Source organism: Podarcis filfolensis, assembly GCF_964270895.1.
Source record: "Podarcis filfolensis genome assembly, chromosome: 8".
NCBI lineage: Eukaryota > Metazoa > Chordata > Lepidosauria > Squamata > Lacertidae > Podarcis > Podarcis filfolensis.
This window is the reverse complement of record NC_139611.1, coordinates 41,850,022-41,872,314: the sequence shown is the minus strand read 5'-3', so window position 1 is coordinate 41,872,314 and position 22,293 is coordinate 41,850,022. Positions and strand designations below refer to the sequence as shown.

General features: G+C 47.4%; 1 protein-coding gene across 1 annotated transcript; it reads right to left on the bottom strand.

The window, feature by feature from the left end:
- Positions 1-243: 243 nt before the first annotated feature.
- On the bottom strand, positions 244-20,721 carry KLHDC4 (kelch domain containing 4). The gene is made up of 13 exons (XM_083626267.1): positions 20,515-20,721; positions 19,430-19,521; positions 18,581-18,659; positions 16,595-16,693; positions 14,532-14,668; positions 12,847-12,939; positions 11,428-11,587; positions 7,685-7,754; positions 7,107-7,315; positions 5,393-5,801; positions 2,903-3,034; positions 1,250-2,534; positions 244-1,020 (listed from the first exon to the last, which is right to left on the bottom strand). Exons 1-12 carry the CDS (start codon positions 20,716-20,718, stop codon positions 2,359-2,361), a joined length of 1,860 nt encoding a protein of 619 aa, XP_083482393.1. The 5' UTR covers positions 20,719-20,721; the 3' UTR covers positions 244-1,020; positions 1,250-2,358.
- Positions 20,722-22,293: the final 1,572 nt, after the last annotated feature.

Here is a 22,293-nt window from a genome sequence, read left to right as displayed (position 1 = left end):
CGGCTGATGGATATCCTGCCCGTCAACAGGCGCCGGCTGCTGTTGGCGCCAGGCCCAGGGGGGCTTGTCCTTCGCTTCCTCACTTGCTCTCAGTCGCTCTTCCCGTGATCAGGGATCCTGCTCTGCCATATGGCACCGCGGGGAACAAAAGCAACACTTGGTTGTAAAGAAAGCCAAGGATATTGCTAGGTGGAGACAAGGGGGTGGGCTATTTAAGCAGGAAGGTGCTGAGCTGTGCCCCAGTTCTGGTTTCAAATGGTGCTTATTGAAAATAACAACAATAATACTGAAATAAAATAAAAATCAGGACATTAAAAAAGAACACGAATTGAATCTACAATTCAATGCCAAGTGAATTCCTGCGATTAAATAGTGAAAACACCCACTGATGCTCCTTCTCTAGGTTTATATATCAATTCCAAAACTGAGCAAATGAGTCCAATTTTGTTGCAAGAGTTCAGAAGAGTTAGTCCTTAGCGGCCCATTTGACCCTTGGAAGCAAAAACTACTAATTCCAGGGAATCTATTTTGAAGCAGCTACATGAACACATGAAGCTACCTTAGTCCTGAGCTAGATAACACCCAGACTTAAGTCCATCTCTGACTTACAGCAGAGGGACTTTCCCAAGTCTATTCCAAGATGTTTAACTGGAGACACCAGGGATTGTACCTGCCATCACCTGTCTGCTAAACACACACGTGGCCTGCCACTGAGGGATGGGCCTGCTACATTGACTATCCAAGATCTCAGGTGCCTGAGGTACTTTTAGCAGGGGCCAGGTAACTGGGGCCAGAACCTGGACGTTTCTGTAGTCAAAGCAAGTGCCAGCATGTACAGCTATGGCCCTTTCCTTGCAGATATGGTTGTGGGCTGAGATCCATTTATCATGCGAGCAATAAAACATCTGCAGCTGCTGTACTAGGATTGAAGTAGACTCAGCCCCACCTGAAGTTAACAGGACAAAAATCAGCTTAGCGGGCATGCAAAGCCTCTAGCCAGTCCCAGATTAGGGCTCTAGGCTAATACAGTGGTACCTCGGGTTACATACGCTTCAGGTTACAGACCCCGCTAACCCAGAAATAGTACTTTGGGTTAAGAACTTTGCTTCAGGATGTGAACCGAAATTGTGCTCTGGCGGCATGGCAGCGGAGGAGGCCCCATTAGCTAAAGTGGTGCTTCAGGTTAAGAACAGTTTCAGGTTAAGAACAGACCTCCAGAACAAATTAAGTTCTTAACCCGAGGTACCACTATACTCAGATCCAGTTGCTGAAAAATAACAACTAATTGAATGTGCTTGCTTATTTAAACTTGTTTAAGGGTTAAATACCTTTGATAGGGGCAGTTTTTCTAATTCCAATGAGAAAAGTTCTTTTTAAGAAATGAGGAATTCTTAAGACATTGTGAATGTTTATAAAATATGGTTCTGACAGCACAGTCAGTCTGAGAAAAAAAGTAAAAAGTTAATGTCTTATGAACCAGATGATGAACCTTCCACTGTGGGGCAGATTCAAGGCCTCTTCCAGCCCCCACCCCACCCACAGAGCTCTTCCTCCTATGAATTTGAAACCAGGGTTACTAAGCTTTATTTCTGCACTCTACAAGGAAAGAAGTTAGGGAATGATCTGGGAGGAAATTCAGTCCATGCATTTGGTATGGTGACGTGACGGCGCACTAAAGCCGGCATGCTATAGCTTTCTAAGCATGAAGAATGTCTGGCTTGATGTTGGCACACCTGTCAGATGCAGAACAAGATGGGAGCTTGGTAGATCCCGGCTCAAAAGGTTTCCCATCTTCAATACTGCCCATTAAAAAGGAGAAAGCATCCTAACAGACAAAAGAACCTTTATTTATAAAACCTGCTGAAATGGTTAAGTCCCAGTTCCTGGTCTGATGATGGGAGCGGAAAACAGGATCCTTCTGAAACTCTCAAACATTTAAGTATCAAACTCAAAGCTTCCAACAAGAATAGCTTTTAAGCACCTGATCCCTCTAATCCACCAACTCCCTCCGAGTGGCCCACCCAAGCCTCTCCCATTTCCTCTCCTCTTCCTGCCTCCCCTCCTTGGAAGGCATCCGTGTGCCAACCCGGGTTACGTTCACAATATCACAAGGGAACATCCTCCAGTCCCGAAGCTCCAGCAACCTGTCACAAAATCAGCAGGAGCGGATGAGGGAGAGGGAGAGAAGCGCTTGCAGGGCCAGAGGTGGCCTTCTAATCCTTGTAGCTGCAAACTGCTCCCTTACAGCCAATTCATTAACATGCAGAAAGCCAAGTGGTAGTTTCCCCTGAAGATGGAGAACTGCATGTTTACACAACAGTTGTCCCAACGTTCAGTGTGGGGCAGGCAAAACCTTGCCTAGGCAGACCCTTCGTGGAAGGCCTTTGCCATTGCATGCCCCACTTTCACCATCTTCTTCTCTTTGGCATCAGGGCCCATCTTCTGGCGGGCCAGTTTCACCCAGTATTGCTCTGTCCGGGAGAGGTAATCTGTGTACTTTTCATCAGGCTGCACAGCGGGATGATCTTCCTCTGCTGCAGAAGGCAGGAAGGGAGAGGGAGAGAGAGGGAGAGAGAGAGAAAGTGCAATGAGCAGCAGAGCAGAGAGGACCACCTGCTCTCTTCCAGGTGTAGCACTCCATAGACAAAAAAGATGCTGCACAAAGAATGTGTAATACCCTATAGCAACTCTACTAAAATCCCCAACGAATCTCCACTTCCTTACAGATGAAGCTTGAACTGCACAATTCGTTGCCAAATCTACTTAACAAAAAGTCAAGCAGATTACATTAAAGCTAACATTTGGCATGCAAAGTCAAGCGGAGACAGGAAACTCAAGCGTCTCCTTTCCAGCACATCTCAGAACACGGGTGCTTTTTCCCAGCTCTTTTCTGCACAACTACCTTCATCCTCGCCCTCAGCATCGTCAGAGTCCTCTTCTTCATCTTCCTCCTCGTCCTCCTCGTCTCCTCCCTCCGCACCTTCCACATCTCCCTCGTCATCAGACTCCGAATCTTCAAGCCATTCCTGAGTTTCTGCCGCAGCCATTAAAATTCGCAGGTATAAAAGGGAATACAAAGTTAGCAGCAGGAATGGCAGCTTCCCCTCTGGCCACTTTATCTAGAATTTCATCACCATCAGGTGACCAGCAGCAACTCTTTATATACCTGGGTTTACAGTGGTGGCTGTCTGGGGCAAACAGGAAGTTGCCAAGGCAAGCTTGAGACTCATTGTCTCTAACTTTCAAAATTAAAAATACTGAACCTAGATAGGGGCTCAGGTACCCAGAGAGGGAGAAGCACCTCCTCAAAGCTTAGAGTGAGTGGGGAGTTGATTAACCATCAAGCAGGAGGGAAATGGGATCAACATCCTAACCTCACTTGAAAAGCAGCACAGCCAGATGCACCAAGTCCACAGCAGAGGGGGAGAGCATCTGCTTTGTATGGAGAAGGCCCCAGGTTCCACTCCTGGGACCTCTATGTTGGGCTGGAAGAGAACCCCCATTTGAACCCCTGAAAAGCCTCCTAGAATCCAGGGAAAAGATCAGCTAGGCAACTGTACAGCTTTTGGCGAATGCTGAAGATGCACGACTTTATTCCAGCCTTTGACAGCTGGGATGTGTGCGCTTTCAGGGCCCAACCTGTGTGTAATCTGCTTTTAATTCTGAATTTTTAATTGTTGCTGCCCACCCTGAGACCTGCTGGTGAAGGATAGGCAATGCATTAAATTAATGGTACAAATAATAATAATCAGTCAACACAGCTGCCTGTGTCCAGGTATCATGGAAGGCTTGTGAGCAGCAGAGGCTGAGATTTGTTTTACTTTATATAAAGGAGTCATATCCTGCCTTCCCACTAGGAGACGGCACTGAAGGCAGGTAGCAACCTTATTTAAATGACTGTGATTAGCTGTGATTCCTGCATTGCAGGGGGCTGGGCTAGATGACCCTTGGGGATCCCTTCCAACTCTACAGTTCCATGGTTCTATGACAATGGTAAGTGGAAAAAGGAAGTGGAAAGACCCGTGGGATAACTAAGAGGAGTTTGTGGCTGGTGCCTGGAGCTCTGGGCAACTGGGGGTTGCCAAAGGCACTCAGCCTAAAAAGGAGTCAACACACAGACATGACAACTTTGGTGGGATTAAGACAAAGGTTTCAAGGTCCAGACACAAATGAGGCCAGACAACTTAGAGCCAAAGGGCACGGAAAAAAAGGTTTTCCCGGGGATTAAGCCAGGCCAAAATTAGACTTTGTGTGCGTGCACTTGATGAAATCCAACGCTATTCACAGCCCCAAGAATTAAAAACAGCCTCGGCTGCAGACTGCATCCCCATCACCTGTCTAATTTGCCAGCCTAAATAGGCTTTTGTCCCCAGTCAGCTGCAGTTGTGTAGTAAAATTAAACACGGCAGCCCTCAGATTTCTAGGAATAGTTTCCAATGCCCAGGAACTTGATGAGATTGTTATACAAAAGGCTTTCCTGAAGTTCTGACTGTCTGCTGATGCCTGTGGATGCTCCACATGCTCCCAATGCTCAGTGTCAATGCTCAGTGTCTGGCACAGAATCAAGTATTTTAAGAATAAGGGCTTTCTCTTAAGTTTCTAGTCCTTATGTTTGCAGAGACAGGCTGGTTAAAAAAAATACAATGTGGGTAGTGCCTAGTGAAATTTCAGAAGTCATGTTGGATGGGCAGCAGCAGCAGCAGCAGCAAAGCTTGCAGCTCACTGGAATTTCTCGTGGAAAGGAGTTGACAAATACTACAGAATCAAAGCCCTAGCAACAGAGCATGTTTGTGTTTGTGCCTCCTTGGTAGCTGTTCTATTTAAATCAGACAAATGAGCAAAGCGTGCATATTTTCTGTGCAATACAGGTAAATAAGAGCCTGCAGGATCAGGCCTGTGGCCCGTGTAGTCCAGCATCCTGTTCTCACCTTGGCTGACCAGATGCCTGAGGGAAACCTGCAGGCAGGACCCCGCTAACTCCAATTGCTAAGTCGAAGTCCTAACACAATTGAGGACCTGATCAGATGGAAAGACTGTCATCTATTGGTAGCGTTGTGAAGAGGATGGCAATTATTTTATCCTTCTGGTCAGTGTTGTAGATTTTGCTTCTGCTGCCAACTGGGGAAGGGCAAGGAGTCAGAACACCAGTGTCTGATCCCTGGCTCCAACAGCTTTTGGGATTTCATCAGGCAGCACCAACAGGCTTTCAAGAAAGCTTCAGCCCTAACGACTAGCAACTTGTTGCTGTTGTTGTTTTAAAAAATAAATGCAAGAGAATTTGAATTCTTAACATCAACAAACGTTGCAATTGCCCAGCATAATGGCAGAAGTACAGAACAGAAGGCTGGCTGCAAGAGCTTGAAGCAAAATATGGTAAGTGGCTTCAACTTACTTGGGTCCATCTCCACGAGGACCTTCCATTCTTCCATCTTGTGGAGGTCAATAGCATAAAGGTCGTTCAGAGTGAACTGGCGGTCGCCCACCTCAAACATCCCTCCGTAAACATAGAGCACCCCGTGCTTGACTGCCAGCATGGCGTTTGAGCGTGGGCATGGCTCCACCTGCTGGCCGGAGGCATCATCAACCGTGTCATCCTCTTCATCCTCCGAGTCAGGATCCTGCAGCTCCAACTCGGGGGCCGAAATCACCTGCTTGATAGTCATGATGGTCCCATCCTCTGCCACCACCTCTTTGACGATCTCCACGGGGCCCGGAGGGAGCCGCTCCTCACTCTCACCACCTTCACAGCCAGTCTTTGCCGCAGGCCCTCGACGCCGCTTCTTCTTCTCAGTCTTTGGACCCTGTTGAGGTTGGAGGGGAGGAAGAGAAACACTTTAATGGAAGCAGGCCGGAGCCCAAAAGCAAAAGCCTACACAACTTTTGAAAGTCAAAGCAGAACAGACAGCTGCCACCTTCCTGACAAACTGATGGAATTTGGCAAGAATTGGTTCGTTATCCAGTGTGCTCTCCCTCCACCTCTCCTCTTCTGTTGACAGGGAGCTGACCTGTAGCACCACAGTGCCAGAAGGATTGTACCATTCAGAAATGGTACAGTCCTTCTGGCACTGTACCACTTTAAAATGCAGGTGGGAATTGCATGATTGAATTTTTTAACAACAACAACATAGAAGATGGTCGCACTGGGGTGGAGGCTTGGCTGGAGGCTTTCCCCTGGCATGCTAGCTTTCCTTTTTAAGGACTTTGTGATGATACACAGGGATCATTCAAACACACAACTCCCAACCTGCTTTCTGAAGTGGTACAATCCAGGTGGGATGGCAACACTTGCATTTTGCTGAATGGGCAGATTAGTCCACTGTGATGGCCGCAAGTAATCATTATCTATTTTGTTTTATTCATTAATTGCAGTTTTATCCCACCTTTCCTCCAAGCCTGCGATGACGTGCATGACTCTCTTCCTCTCTCTTTTATCTTAACAACAACCCTGTGAGGTAGGTTAGGCTGAGAGGGAGAGATTGGCCCAATCTTCATGGCTGAGTGGGGAGCAGTGGCGTAGCGTGGGTTGTCAGCACCCGGGGCAAGGCAAGTAATTTGCGCCCCCTAACCCGTGGATTTTAGCAGGGGGCAGAGAGCTGCGAGTGCGAGCGCACCCCCCCCAGATGTTGCACCCGGTGCGGCCGGCCCCCCCTGCACCCCCCACGCTACGCCACTGGTGCGGAGTTGAACCCTGGTTCTCCAGGTCCTAGTCCATCATTCTAACCCCTGCACCACCCAGGCTCAATTATCTATGTTACAAGAGGTCTGCATGGGTTGAATTGTACTGCAGGTGAAAATATGTAGGGTCTTTTCTTTCTTTTCAGTTTTCCTTTTTTTATTAGGCAACTTTGTGGTGTTCATGCACACATCCCTGTCTCCTCTGCAATGCCAGGGGGCTTATAAACCAAAATGTGAAACCCTCAGAACTTGCACAGGGCTCTGAAGTGCTCAGAGCACTCTTTTGCCAACATTTTGCACTTGTTGCAATTCTTAACAACAACCCTGCAAGGCAGGGCAGCATGATTATCTCCACGTTGCAGATGAAGGCAGAGCTGGGAGCTAAAGGCTGCTGGGCAAGAGTAACCCCACGGTTAAGAATCTTTCCAGACCTTTAGCTGTCCAGGAAACCACCGGTTCTTCACCAAGTCGTAGAAATAAATATCGTTAAAGAAATCTCCTTCAAGGTCCTCCTCCTCTTCCTCATCGTGGACCCCACCAAAGAGAAGGGACCGGTTGCTGGGACCCACAGCCACCGAGAAGCCAGACCTGGGGGTGGGCTTCACCCCTGAAGAACTAATCCGAGCCCAGGTCCACTTGTCTAGGAAACATGAAAGAGAAAAGGAGTGCTTCTTTTTTTTAAGGTGGACAGCATTTGCAAGTCACAGGCAAAGGGAAACATCATGAAGTCTAAGGTCAGCAGAATGTGAACAGAGTGCCTGCTAGGAATGAAAAGCAAGACTTTAAATCCTGCCTCTACTCCTCTGTCCACCCCATACCTCTGAAATGGCAGCTCTGTCACCCATCCACCTGCTTCTCCCACCATCCCACCTGTGGAAGGCCACCTGAAGAGCAAATAGCTCCAAAAATCTCATGTAAGTAAGCTAAGCCACTACACTGAAAACTGAACCCAGGCCAGGCCCAGCTTCCTATGTATGGAGTCCAGGCAGCCCTGAGCCCTCCTGCTTACCTGAGCTTTCAGCCTTCAACAGGAACAAATCTGTATGAAGAGTGCCCTTGTCAACGTCTTTTTTAATTCGCTGTAGAAAAAAAAAAGAAATGTGGTTTTTTTAAATCTAGCTATCTATCCACTGCTTAAATAAAGGAAAATCAAAGTGGTCGATATAAAAATGCTACAAAATTTCCATTAAAAATTAATAGCTAAAACAGATTTTAAAACTGAATATAATAAAAATAAAATAAAAAACAACAACAGATTTTTAATACAAAGTGTACATAATAAATCTTAATATGTCTGAATGGGCTTGCCTAAATATACAAGTTTTTACAAAAGGCTTTCCTCTGCAAGCCTGGAACAGAGTTTACTGAGGCACAGAAAGACTGAAATGCAAACAAGGCTACAGGCTAAAGAGTAACCACAGCATCTTCTATGACTTTTAAGGAGTTCAGAAAGTGCTTCCATTGTCCTCTAATCCAGCCTTTCTCAACCTGTGGGTCCCCAGATGTTGTCGGACTACAACTCCCATCACCCCTAGCTAGCAAGGCCAGAGCTCAGGGATGATGGGAGTTGTAGTCCAACAACATCTGGGGACCCACGGGTTGAGAACCGCTGCTTACAATAGCCCTTTAGAAAGAGAAGATAAGGCAGGCTGGTGGCTTTCCAATATCTGATCTGCCATCACGCAGAAGGTGGAACAGGCTTGCTGAGAAACGTAAGAGCCGCCTGCTTGGTCAGGTCCATCTAGTTCAGCATCCTGTTCTCACAGCGACCAGCCTGTCAGAAACCCTCAGAAGGCCCTGAGTACAAAAGCTCTCTCTCCTCCTGTACTTTCCAGCAACTGGTATTCAGCATTCCTGCCTCTGGAAGCAGAGCAGAGCCACCATGGCTAGCAGCCATCAATAGCCCTCTCCTCCACGGATTTGTCTAATCCTCTTCCAATTTGATGGCAATCCCTGCCTCCTGTGGGAGGGAGTTCCATAGTTTATGCTGCATGAAGAAGCACTTTCTTTTATCTACACTAAATCTTCCAACACGCAGTGGATGCCCATGAAATCTAGTGTTATGAGAGAGGGAGGGAAACTGTTCTCTATCCACCTTCTCCGTGCCATGATCATCTCATCTCTTATACACCTTTTCTCTAAACTGAAAAATCTCAAACACAAAAAAGCCGGAAGAAGGAAGGAGGGAAGTCAGCTCTTGAGAGCAAGAATAAATGTAAAATGCAATATGATATGTGTATGTATAGTATTTAACTATAAAAAACCCCCAATAAAGATCATCTTTAAAAAAAGAAAAATCTCAAACACTGCAACCTTTCCAGCATAGGGGAGTTGCTCCACCCCCTTGAACATTTTGGTTGCCCTTTTCTGAACCTTTTCCAACTCTGCAATATCCCTTTCGAGGCAAGGTGACCAGAACTGAACACGTGGTCACACCCAAATGTGGTTGTTCTCTCTAGAATGAGCAGGAATTAAAAGGATGCAGATTTTGGCTTAGCATTGTGGAGGCAAGATTTCTGCACTGAGGGCAGGACCGGATGACCCCCCAATTACCCTTCCAGCTCTACAGTTCTGTATGCTACAACAGGTCTCAAGCAAGTGTCAACACACAACAGACTTGTGATTCCACCTGTGGAACCCGACCCATCAACGTGGTGCATGGAAACAAAGATGGCCTTCACAAATGACTTTTAATGATAAGGACTAGAATCAAGGCTTTTGGCATTTTCAAAGGGTGGCGCTCTTAGACATGTTTCAAATTGCACCATGTCCCGTGCAAAAAACACCCAGCAAGATCTCAGACCTGGTTAGGACAATCCCACTGCACATAGCATCTTGCAAAGGGAGCCAGTGTGGGGCAGTGGTTAGAGTGCTGGACTAGGACCTGGGAGACCAGGGTTCAAACCCCCACTGGGTGACCTTGAGCCAGTCACTCTCCCTCTCAGTCTAACCTACCTCACAGGGTTGTTGTGGGGATTAAATGAGGAGGGGGAGAACCATATACATGTACCTGAGCTCTTTGAAAGATGTGCGATATACGGTAAATGCAATAAATTCATTAAGACTGTAAGATCTTGCTAAGGCTATATAGGCTGCCAACATACCTGGGTGTCTCCAGGTGTCAAATCCCCCAAAGAGGAAGGGGGGAGCTCCGTAAGCTCATATATAGCAGGCCAAAACCAGCAAGCAGCTTGAAGCTAGGCACTACAAGGCCTTTCCAGCTCCATGCTCAGAAGAGCAGAGTCAGACAGGTAACAACATTGTTACCCCACTTGGAGCCACATTACCCTTGTCACAAACCACCAAGTATTTATTTAAAAACACCCACAGACACCTTGCATGCTTTGTGGTTTGTAGGTTGGTGCAGATGGTGGGAACAGGAGAAAGCAGGAAAGGAGCAAATCACTGGTGCCTTGCAAGAAAGGAGTTCCTATTTTCTGCATTCAAGCAGGAGCTCCAACCTTTTTGAGCCAGGGGACAAATCTGGATTTTTGAGAAAGTGCTGTGGGTGCCAGGCACAAAATGGCTGCCGGGGAGGAGGGCTGGCATATAACAAAATGGCTGCTGCGGGGGTGTGGCAGGTCACAAAATGGCTGCCACATCTAAAAAAGCAGGAAAAACGAGAAAGGATCACAACATGGGGCAGGCACCTACATATGTCAGCCGCTGCTGTGCTTGCTCACCCGGACAAGCTTTTTGCCCCTCTCTGCCCTCTGTGGGTACATGTAGGCAACCCCTGAAGCAGGTGAGCATCTGCACAATTGGAAATCCAAGCAGTTCCAACCTAATATGGCAGAACACACTAATGAGAAAGTCAGAAAATAAAAGTAAAAAGAAGAATGAACACAGGAGAGCAGCCCCCATTTCCTTCCAGACAAACGGGATCAAAAGAAGGGGGTGGGCGATCGCAACAGTCTAGCTTTCTGCTCATGCTATTAGACATCTTCATTATGTCTCCCCTTAATTTCTAACATGTAGTGGACAAGCCAGCAGAGCTGAGCTGAGCAGCCACACTCCGATCTGCGTTTAGCTACAGTGACTTCCTTGAGGCTTGCCCTCAACCCAACCTACCTCCTGGGGTTCTTTTGAGGCTTAAATTAAACAACATCCTGCCTAGAGCTCCCAGGGATTGGGCAGGAAAGGAAGAGGCATTGTGGAGTTAGCACTATAGCCACAGTCTAGTTATCCACTAGGAAAGGCAACACCAAGGCCTCCATTCCATACCCTTGAATGATGAAGCAAAAAGGAAGGCAAAAGAGATGGGACTGGAGAGGCTCAAAAGGTGGTGTCCCTTTGGCTGTTCAGATGCAATAGCTGCTAATGAGGAGGGAAGTCGTACATTTTCTGTACAAACTGCAACAGAGCCCAACTTAGGGGATGTGAAGCTGAACGGGAACATTTTCACTTTAAGAAGCCTTGCCCACCCAAATGTTCAGTCTGATTAACCAGACTGAGGCTCAGTGGCCAAACTTCTTGCAGATCAACAAGTTTGCTGAATGACTTGGGACACAGAGTGATCGCCCCACCCCCACCATGTGGGAAATCTGAGCCACATGAAGGGAGAGCTGTCCCGGAAAACAACCAGCCCAGAGTGTGTGTCTTCAGTTATGTGGACATTGCTACAAATGATCCAGAGCCCCAACAAAACACAGATAAGAGAAGCTAGCCTATTCCTTGCAAACTCACTCTTAAGTCGCTCTAAAGAATATGGATCAAGGAACTAAGCAAGTCAATGTAAAAGGCACCACTCACCTGCTTGGAGTAGCCTCCATAGACGAGGATGTTGCCTTCAGGAGTGGTAGCCAGATGGCAACCAGACCTTGGAGCAGGGGCCATCCCGGAGGGAGTCAGCTTGGTCCAGGCAAATGTGTCCAGGTTAAAGGCATAAACATCGTTGTAGTAGATGTAATCTCTGATTGGAACAAAAGCAGTGGGCAGAGGTACTGATAAGGCGTATGGTCTGAAGGCACATGAACCTTGCTGAAGCTAAGCAGGGCTGTGTCTATTGATTATTGGACACCCTGCCTCTTGGAGCACTAAGCTGGGGCACTAAGCTGAAGCACGCGCCCACGTCACTGGCACTCCCAGAGATTGCGATGTACACCTTATCCTTTGGAAGGCAGAGCAAAAATGTATAAGCACACGAAACTTATCAGGAAGTCTCTTGCTTCCTAAAGTTGCTGTCCCTGGTGCTGAATGTCCAAAAATCCTTACTCTCTGACATGTAGGTGACAAGAAAAAAGGAGTCATTTCTGGAAGCAGATTCCTGAAAGGAGCCTGTCTGAATTCCACTGTTCTTTCTTTCTTTTTTTAATGATGCTCCAGTCTAACTTCCAGAATACAAGCTTGGCTTTAGATGCAACTTGTAAGACAATGAGAACATGGAGCAATGCAAAGGCACATCTAGTTTAGCATTCAACTTCCCACACAGTGGCAGATCAAATGTCCCAAAGAAGCCCAAAAACAGGGTGTGAGTACCTTCTACACTGTATGCCTCTACTACCTGACATTTAACAGTATACATCAACTGAACATGAAGGCTCCATACAGCCACCATGGGTAAGAGCTACTGATAAATCTGTCTTCCAGCAATCAGCTTACACAGAGAATCCCACAAGTTTCTTGCATGAAGGTGGACTTCCCTTTGTCCATCCTGAATTTACAGCTAGCCAGTTTCGTTGGAGTTCTTTCTAATGTTATGGGAAAAAGAGACGACACTTTTCTGTGGCCACGTTCTCCAACCCATTCCATCACATGGCAAACCTCCACAATGTCCCTAGTCCCTTAATTGACCTTCCTCCCCACCTCCAATAAAAGGGAGTTCTGCAGCAGATCCGTCTCTCCACAAGCCCTTGCCATCAACACATGGCACACGGTGGAAGAAATGAAGTCCAATGACTGGAGATTAGCTGACAACTCCATTGACCAATGGAACTCCACTGACTGGCAGCATTCAGAATGGGGCGCAATGAACAAGATGGATCTGAGGCAGGAATGGGGCAGCTGCTGTAGCCCTCCATATATTGTCGGACTCCATCTGCACAGCCAGGATGATGCGTACGGAGACTCTAGCAACATCTGGAAGGCCACAGGTGAGCAGCCCCTGGCCTAAGGCCTGCTGGGCCCGAGCCAACCCTTTCCAAGCAAACAAAAAGCACAGCGCCGACCGACCTTGCACTTTCGTGGAACCCTCCAAAGAGGATCAGCTGCCTCTTGCACACCACCATGCGGTGTCCGCTCCGACCCGAAGGGCCCCCAGAAGCCCTGAAACACAAGTGAACAGACTGAGCAGTAACTGGAGAAGGCCCCCCTGTTTGCACCTTGCCAGTTCCTGCTTCGTACCATTTGGGGGGGGGGGAATAAGATGCCTCTGCTCTTCGTGTTGTTGGATTCCAACTCCTGGCAACTCCTGTAGCCAGCAGGACCAATGGCCGCAGGGATGGTGGGAGTTAGGACTCCCAACTACACCAGAAGGGCCAGAAGTTGCCCAACCCCAGTTTGGGGAACAAGAACGTCTATATGGCTCAAGCACCAGCTGCCTGTTTTTCTTTAGGCAACACACTTGCCCCCTTGGCTGACAAACTACTTCTCTCCCACCCCCACCCCTGCCCTTTTTTCTTTATTAGAAACAAAAGCTCCATCTCCGCCTCCTCCTCGGGAAGAGCTCCAACATCTGTGCTGATGAGAAAGTCTGCGGGGGAGGCAGCCCGCCTGTGTTTCACTGCTCTCCTGACAGCGTGTCTGTGTGTAAATCAACTTTCTGCTACTCCCTCCTTCTGGCATTTCGATTGCAGTTTGCAGAAAACAAAAAAGAGAGGGTGGGCTAAACCTAGGAGGTCTTACTGACAACACAGGGTCAGACGGGGCTTCCGCAGAGGAGTGGCAGAGCCAGTGCATCACGGGCAGAAGATTCCAGGTTATTATTTATATCCTGCCTTTTCTCTCCAAGGGACTCAAGGTGATGTGCAGGGTCCTCCCCCTTCTCATTTAATTCCCACAACAACCCTGAAAGGTAGGTTAGGCTGAGAGGCAGTGACTGGTCGAAGATCATGCTTGGTGAGAGTCAGGGATTTAAACCCTGGTCTCCCAGGTCCTAATTTGGCACTCTAACCACTACACCAGACTGCCATCTTCAGCTGATCACATCTCAGGCAGGAGGACCTGGGAAAGAACTTTGCCTAAAACCTTGGGAAAGCCTTTGTTTGCCCAAGTGGTTGATACTGAGCTAGGTGGTACAGAATAGAGAAGCTGCGTACAGAAGGGTATTTCTACTGTAGCCCAGGGGTAGAGCATCTGCTTTGCAGGCTGATGTACGCAGGTTCAATTCCCAGCAGCATCTCCCGGTAGTGCTGAGAGAGATTCCCTGCCTGAAACCCTGGAGAGCCATTCTGCTTGTCAGTGTGGACAATATTGAACTAGAGGGACCAACAGTCTGAATTGGTGCAAGGCAGCCTCCCATGTTCCTGCATGTTCATATAAACACCAATGTGCAGTTTCATGTTTTAAATATTTCCTCCAGGTAGGAAAAGGTGATCACATATGGAAGACAGCATTGCCTAATTTGCTAACCAGGTAAATGCACGCTTTATGTTGTCACAATTTCCTAAATGCTCTTCAGTATTTGAAGATGCTCTACCTTTCCAATCAGTTGGGATCAGAAAGCAAAGACTCGCTTTCTGTGCCCCGCCCCCGACACTGTTGGTCTCCAACTCTGATCTGCCCCAGCCAGCTGATAGGAGTTGGGAGTCCAGCAACATCTGGGAAAGGAAAAAAGAGACGTTTCCCAGGACTGGACTCTGGCAATGCTGCTGCTCAAGGAGACAAGCAGCTTATGCATTATGCCACACCTCACTTACTTTATTTGCTCCCAGGTCTTGCTGGCCAAATGCAAGACCCAGAGATCTTTGTAGTGGTAAAACTGCTCCCCGTCTGGTGAAGCAAACTCCCCGCCAAACACCCAAAGCTGTCCGCCACCCTGAGCTACCACCACAGCCTGCCAAAGGAAGAGAGAGAGATAGAAAAAGTTAGGGCAACTTTTGAGTAATTTTCAACATGTGCAACACACGAACAGCCTCTCTCATTAAACCTTACCAACAACACTGCCAGCTGGGTCGTGCCTACCCCCATTTTACTGTTGGGACAACCCAAGGCTCTATGTGTACAGGTCGTCCAGAGTTTGCAGATCTGAACCCGCTCCAAGCAGAAATGGTAACCCTAGCAATGAGTAGAGCAATTCCTTCCCTGACAAAGCCAAGCCTGTGACTTTAATAGCTGAAAGGGGGTGGGGGAGAGATGGCCTGATTGTGGAGGTTTCACAGTTCAGTGGTGGCAGATGGGTCTTATTGCCTCAACTCCTGGGCTGCATTTGGGCTAAAGCCTTCAGAATCCCTTCGTAATTCAGAATGGACACCAAAGGATAACAGTGTCACAAGGAGAGGAATCTAGATGTTCTTTCTCTGCAGCATACAAAATAATTTAGCAGACAGGACTTTTTTCCAAGAGTGCCCCCTCAAGAGGAATTCCAAGTTATTCCCTGCCTCAAGAGATACATTTGGCTCTCTCCTTGTCATCCTTTCACCAGACCTTGTGAATATTTCTTTTTCTATGAGCTTTTGGGTAGAAAAGTTGGTGAGGGGAGGGCGTTAGTACTGCTGCAGTTGCCTTGTGCTGGGATTGCTGGGTTGAATGAAACAGTATTTTTATGCTTTGATCTGGGCCAAACAGCACAATGAATGTATGCAAAAGTGTACTGCAACTCCAGGCCAGTGGTGGCCTACAGTAGTTGGATGGTGGCCCAAAAACAGATCACATGTAACCCAAAGGTAGGTCACACAAATAAGTCTAGAAGGATTTTCTTCTGCTGCTGCTGCTGCTGCTTGGTAGGGAGAGAGAAAGGCACATCCAGTAAAACAAATTTAAAAACAGGTCCAGGTTGCAGGATGAGGTTAAGAGTGGGATCCCAGGAGTTGATCTGTACGGGTTGGAGAGTCCTGCTCCGGAGAACGGCTTGTTGTGGAAAATTACAGCTTGTTAAAGCACCACCTGCTGGACACTGTCATTTATGACAGGTAGAATTTTACAGAGAGCGCGCGCGCACACACACACACACACACACAGAGAGAGAGAGAGAGAGAGAGAGAGAGCGAGCGAGAGAGAGCGCGCCCATCTTTTTTCGAGCACCAGCATCAAACTCAGTGGGTTTCTCTAGCACCGTTCTTGCATATATGCTTATTTCCACATCTGATGCAAAAATAACCATGCAACTTTCTCTCTCTCTCCACGTAAAAATGTAAGGCTGTCATTGCTGTCCCTTACAGGACGATCTGCAGTGCCACATCACAATCTTGGATTTGCATGAAGTCAGGGTGGGGTAGGGGAGGGGAAAAGAATACAGGTTGCCCAACACAAGGGGCAGTGGCACGGGAGTCAGAAGGGAGAGACAATGATGGGGAAAGTGGTTTTAAACAGCAGCAGAAGTTTGAGTAAAGCAGTGGCAGAAGGAACTGAGAGGAAAATGGCAAAGGGGAGGAAGAATAGGGGTGAAGATAAAAACAGGACTGCAGAACCAAAGACAGAGGCAGCTTCAGAAATGGAGTTGGGATTGTGCGTAATAGTTGTATGAGTTGGGAAGGGGGAATCCCTAGTGTGGCGCAGCAGCCCCTAGTGTGCATGTGTGTCTCTGTGCCTATATATTTATATGATTTTAAAGTTAAATATATGTTGTGTATTAAATTGTTATTTAATACCCTGAAACCTTAAAGCAAACAACAAATAATATACTTCTACTCTGAGGCAACACATGGTATGATGCTGGTGAAGGAGGGTATCAGGAGAGCCTCTGCAGCAGCTGTGTAACCCCTCCTGCTACTGCGAACCCTCACCTCCTAGAACTGCTTCCTGGGGCAGAGCGTATTATTACCTGATGGGCACAGCGGCGTGGAGGGGGGTTGGGGATGTCAAGTTTAGCCCAGCTGTTCTTCCGAATGTTGTAAACAAACAACTCGTTGTACAGGAACGTCTAGAGGAAGAGGAAGAGGAGGCAGAAGCTTGCTAGAATATGTAGCGTACTCCACACACACACGTTCCTTTTATTTATTAAAATACTTGTATATGGCAATTTAATAATAAAAACCCCAAACTGATTTGCCACAATTATATCTATACAATTAAAAAAAAACAAATCAGCATTTATTTATTTTTATAAATTTATTTATTTGGTTTTTCGAATTAAAGTTTTACAATCAAATATCCAACATACATCATGAAAACAAGATTACAAAGAATCTCCTGGACTTGCCTCCCCACTTTTGTGGGTCCTATCGTTAATCATTTCCTCCTGCATGTTTTATAATAATCCAAGTCTTTTATATCTCCATCATATCCAAAATGCACCATTAAACTGCAAGTGCTATTCCAATCCTACTAATGATTTTAAACTGTAACCACATTAAGATTTAAAATCATGGCTCTTATGTGTACACATAACCTAGCACAGAATTGGCAACTCATAGAATGGTCAACACCACCCTTGCAGATGATCTCAATGATCAAGCGTTCAATGATAAGGGTTCAGGTGATCCCTAAGCTACCTTGGACCTAAGTTGCTCAGGCCTTTGCAAATTAATGCAAGGACCTTTAACCTGACTTAGTAATAGATGTGCACTCAGTTTCTTCTCTTAGTTTAGAGCAGGCATCCCCAACCTGCAGCCCTCCAGATGTTTTGGCCTACAACTCCCATGATCCCTAGCTAACAGGACCAGTGGTCAGGGATGGTGGGAATTTTTGTCCAAAGCATCTGGAGGGCCAAAGGTTGGGGATGCCTGGTTTAGAGCCTACCCAATCTCTTAAGTCTTGGGAGAGGTACTGATGCCAAAGCATTATTTTAAAATCTCCCACCAGGATTTTCATTTTCCAAGCTCTTTGAAGAGGGACAAGGACATGTCTGCACCCTAGCCAGTGCCCAGAGCTAAACAGTAATCTATTACATTCATAAAAGACTTCTAGTTACCAAAGCATGACCTTTTTTAGTTACTGATGGGTGAAGGTGCAACTCCTAGCAACTTTACCTATCTCAGAAGGGAATCCTGGCGTTAAGGGGATAGTTGCTTGGGAAGACATGGTGGAAAAGCCAAGCAGGCTCCTCCACAATGAGCAGACCTCCAAGAAACCTGTTGCCCCATGTTGAGAAATTATGGGCTGAAGGATGAAGTAGCAGAGGAACTGTCCACTTCCCCCACTGCACCAGCCCAAAGAATGCTTTGTGCAGAAAGAGGGAGCGGTTGGGGGAAATGACTCAATTCCTATACTGCTAATTTGAGACCACAATCAGTCTGTGACCCAAATGTCTGACTCTGTCTCTGCAAAATTCATAGCCTGGATGTACTCAATTTGGACAGAAAGGAGACCAGCTCCTTTTGGACAGCAGCAGGAGGGCTGTTCATGTGCAGAGAGGCCGAGGAGCTGAAGATGTTCCAAATCTGTCTCCAGGAGTTATGAACTCCTAAAACATTGATGATGGCCAGGCAATCACTCTTGGCCCTTTTAATGGAACCTGCCATGCCTGTGGCAGCTGGAACGTCATTACAGTGGGCAGCATGGACAGGCAGTCCCATTTATTCTGGGACCCTGAATAGCTCCTCATTCCAATAAAATAATTTTGTGCAAAATCACTGAAAGCAAAAAGTCAAGGCAAAAAGTATAAGCAGGGTGAACTGGGGTTAGGGCAAGGCTGGGGAGCCCATGGCCCTCCAGATGTTGCTGGAGTACAAAGCCCATCACCCCTGCCCATTAGGCCACGCTGCCTGGGGCTGATGGGAGTTGGGAGCCTGGCACCACCTGGAGGGCAACCACAGGTACCCTGGGGCAGGGAAGGGGGCAGGAGGATAGACAAAAGGATATACTTTACTTTTTTGCCATTGAAATATTCACCTCCAAAGAGGATTAGCTCATCTTTCTCAGGATGTGGAGACAGAGATGCGTTGAGCCTGGAGATGGAAAAATGGGGCAGATATAAGGAGGGGAACAGACTGGGGACCTGTTCCATGCGTACTGTGCAAAAGTACTTTAGAGCTTTATATAACTCCATCCTGCAACGCTTATGGTGACATGCAAAAGCAGCCACTTTCTGAGACGTATGAAAGTGGTCACTATATTGATGACAGCTTAGGTTCATTACTGTTGTCCATACTAACATAAAAAGAGGGGAAATATCAACACATTTAATTTCAAAATCAGAGTATCATTTATTTCATTTATATCCCACCTTTCCCCACCAAAGGAGCTCAAGGGGCTCTTCCCATCCTCATTTATTCCACACAACAACCTTGTGAGGCTGAGAGGCAGTTTGCAAAAACACCAAACCAATAGAAATACAAGAGCAAACACATAGCGGTTCTCCACCTGTGGGTCCCCAGATGTTGTTGGACTACAACTCCCATCATCCCCGAGCTCTGGCCTTGCTAGCTAGGGGTGATGGGAGTTGTAGTTCAACAACATCGGGGGACCCACATGTTGAGAAAGGCTGCAAGCAAGTCTCAAAAGATTAAGACTATTAGGTAAAAACAAGCAACTTTTTTTTTTTAAAGTTAGTAGAAAAAATACCAGAGAATAAAGCCAAACGATGAAACCCCTCTGATCTTCTAGTTATTCTGAATGCTGCACAATCAATGCTGGTTCCAGCAAGGCTGGTAAAATTATTAGGAGTTGTTTGTAGCCCACACTTCCAGGAAAATATGACCCCCGTGCACATTCTTACCTTGGGGAGGGCGGGGGGCAGCTTGTCTCAACCACTTGAGTCTTCTTAGCATCCAGTGTCTGGAATTCCGCTATCAGAGCTTCAAGATCCTCCTTTAAACAAAGAGACAGTCTGATCAAGAGCATTTCACAACCAGGTGCCCTCCATATGTTGTTGGACTACAACTCCCATCAGCCAGCGCACACCGAACCACAAGATCTAGAAGGAATTTCCCATCCTCAGGTGATTTGAGGGCTTATTCTATTACACTGTTCTCTGTCTTCTTGTTCTCTCTCACCTAGTACTGCCACAGCCCCCCAAACTTTTATTTTTAAAAGAACTATAGCTTAGCAGCAGAGCATCTGCTTTACATGCATAAGGTCCCAGGTTCAAACCCCAGCAGCACCTCCAGGTAGGGCTGGAGACACCCTCTGCCTGAAACACCAACATCACGGCAGGGGTGTTTCTAGCTACCCCCCCCCCTTTGCCACTGGAAGCCTTCTAAGCTGCTGCAAGAGAGAGACACTGAGCAACACCTCGGGAGGAGTGCTTCTAGGACTAAGACGAAATGCGAAGCTCCTTTTTTATTTCCACTATTGGACGCTGCGTGTTGTTTAAATAACCTTGTTCTATTTATAGTATCAGAATGTGGGTTTTTGTTATTATATTTGTTATTGTTCTATGTTATGAAACTGTTGCTGTGTTCTGCTATGTTACTATGAAATTGTTTGAAATGCATCCCTGCTTTTTTGTTGTGACCCGCTTTTTTGAGCATGATTTTATTTTGTGGGAAAGAGGCATACAAATAAAATGAATGAAACGAAACCTCTGGAGAGCTGCTGCCAGCCAGCCCTGAGCTCAATGGACCAATAGTCTAACTCAGTATGAAGCAGCTACCTACGTCCCTATGAATTGCATTCCTTCCCCCCCACCCAGTGGCCGATGCACCTTTTTTTCAGCGGGGTGGGGGCTGAAGATTGCACAGAAATTCAGCCAAGGGGGCTTTTTTCTTTATCCAGGAAACGCAGACCTGTTGAGCTTCTGCCTGCAGCGAAGCTCTTAAAGGCACAGGAGCCCTGGAGGGAGGGGCAGCTCAGCTTTCTCACCTGCTCCTTCTTGGCCCTCTTGGAGACTTTCTTTTCCATCTTGGCGGCTGTTTTCTCAGCCCCCTTCACCTTCTTCTCCTTCTTGCTCTTCTTGCCCATCTTTGCAGCAGGAGAGGCCGCCTGGCCAGCCTCTTCCCTCTGCACGCAAAACACACGTGCCCCGACCCAGCCTGGCCTTTTCCCAAGACCCCAAACAAAGGTCATTTCCTGCCGAGGGAAGGAGCAAAGGCGGCAAGCGGGATCCTTCTCATCCGCCGCAAAAATGAGACTATTGCCATCTGCTGGAAGGGAAGGCTCCCTGCCAGGCCTTCGGATCTGGAGAACAGACGAAGCGGGCTGATTTGATGCAAGTCGGTGGCCGCTTATTCATAGCTGTCAACTTTCAGATTTGAAAATAAGGGATCAGCAGCCTCACCTGTCCCGGGGATATCTAACAATCCGGGATAGCAGCGGGAAGCAGCGGGAAACGGCGCTGGAATAAGGGAATTTCCCGCAAAAAAAAGGGAAGGTTGACAGCTATGCGCTTATTCCATTTGCAAATGAAACTGTGCAAAGCGTCTTGGCAGCGGACACGGTTATCCTCGACAATACAGCTTGAAACGAGAGTGGTGCCGTGGTGGTTATAGTGCGGGACTGGGGCCCTGGGAGAAAGCACGGTTCAAATTCCCACTCGAACATGTTGCACACTGGGCACTTCCTCCGGCCAGTAACCTACCTCACAAGGTTGTTGTGGGGATTAAAGGAGGCGCCGGGGGCGGGTGGGACGACCATGTACCACCACCTTGAGCTCCTTGGAGAAAAATACAAAATATATTCTTCCCTGGGAAACATTGTTTGTGATGGATAAAACAACCTTTGTGCTGTCCCCAGGATGTTGTATGGGCGGTAAAAAGGTAAAGGACCCCTGACAGTTAAGTCCAGTTGCAGACAACTCTGGGGTTGTGGCGCTCATCTTGCTTTACTGGCCGAGGGAGCTGAGGTTTGTCCGCAGACAGCTTCCGGGTCATGTGGCTAGCACGACTAAGCCGCTTCTGGTGAACCAGAGCAGCGCACAGAGACACCGTTTACCTTCCCGCCAGAGCGGTACCTATTTATCTACTTGCACTTTGATGTGCTTTCGAACTGCTAGGTTGGCAGGAGCTGGGACAGAGCAATGGGTGCTCACCCCATCACGGAGATTCGAACTGCTGACCTTCCAATCAGCAAGCCCTAGGCTCAGTGGTTTAGACCACAGCACCACCCGCATCCCTGTTTGTATGAGTGGACATTTGATTAATTTTTATGGATTAGTAGCAATCAGATTCCTGTTTTGCAGGGGGTTAAACCAGACAGCCCTTGTGGTCCCTTCCCACTCTACAACTCTAATTCTAAGCCTCATCAGCTCTAGCAAGCATAGCCAATGGCCAGGGATGATGGAAATCGTAGTTCAGCAACTTCCAGAAGGCCACAGGTTCCGCACATCTGATTTACAAACCAGTGGGAGAACATCTCTGCTTCTCAACATCAGTGAACAAAGGGAAAGGACGGGGCTTTTTTTCAGCCAGAACTCACAGGAACTCATTTCCGGCACCTCTTGGGTGGGCGTCATTGCCATTACAGTGGTACCTTGCGTTACAGCATAGCTGTCAAGTGTCCCTTATTTGAAGGGACAGTCCCTTATTCCAGCGCCATGTCCCACTGCTGTCCCTTATTGATGGATGTCCCTTAAATGTCCCTTAAATGATGTCCCTTAAATTTCAAAGGAAGCAGCTCCTCTCCCTCCCTCCCTGCCGGCCAGGG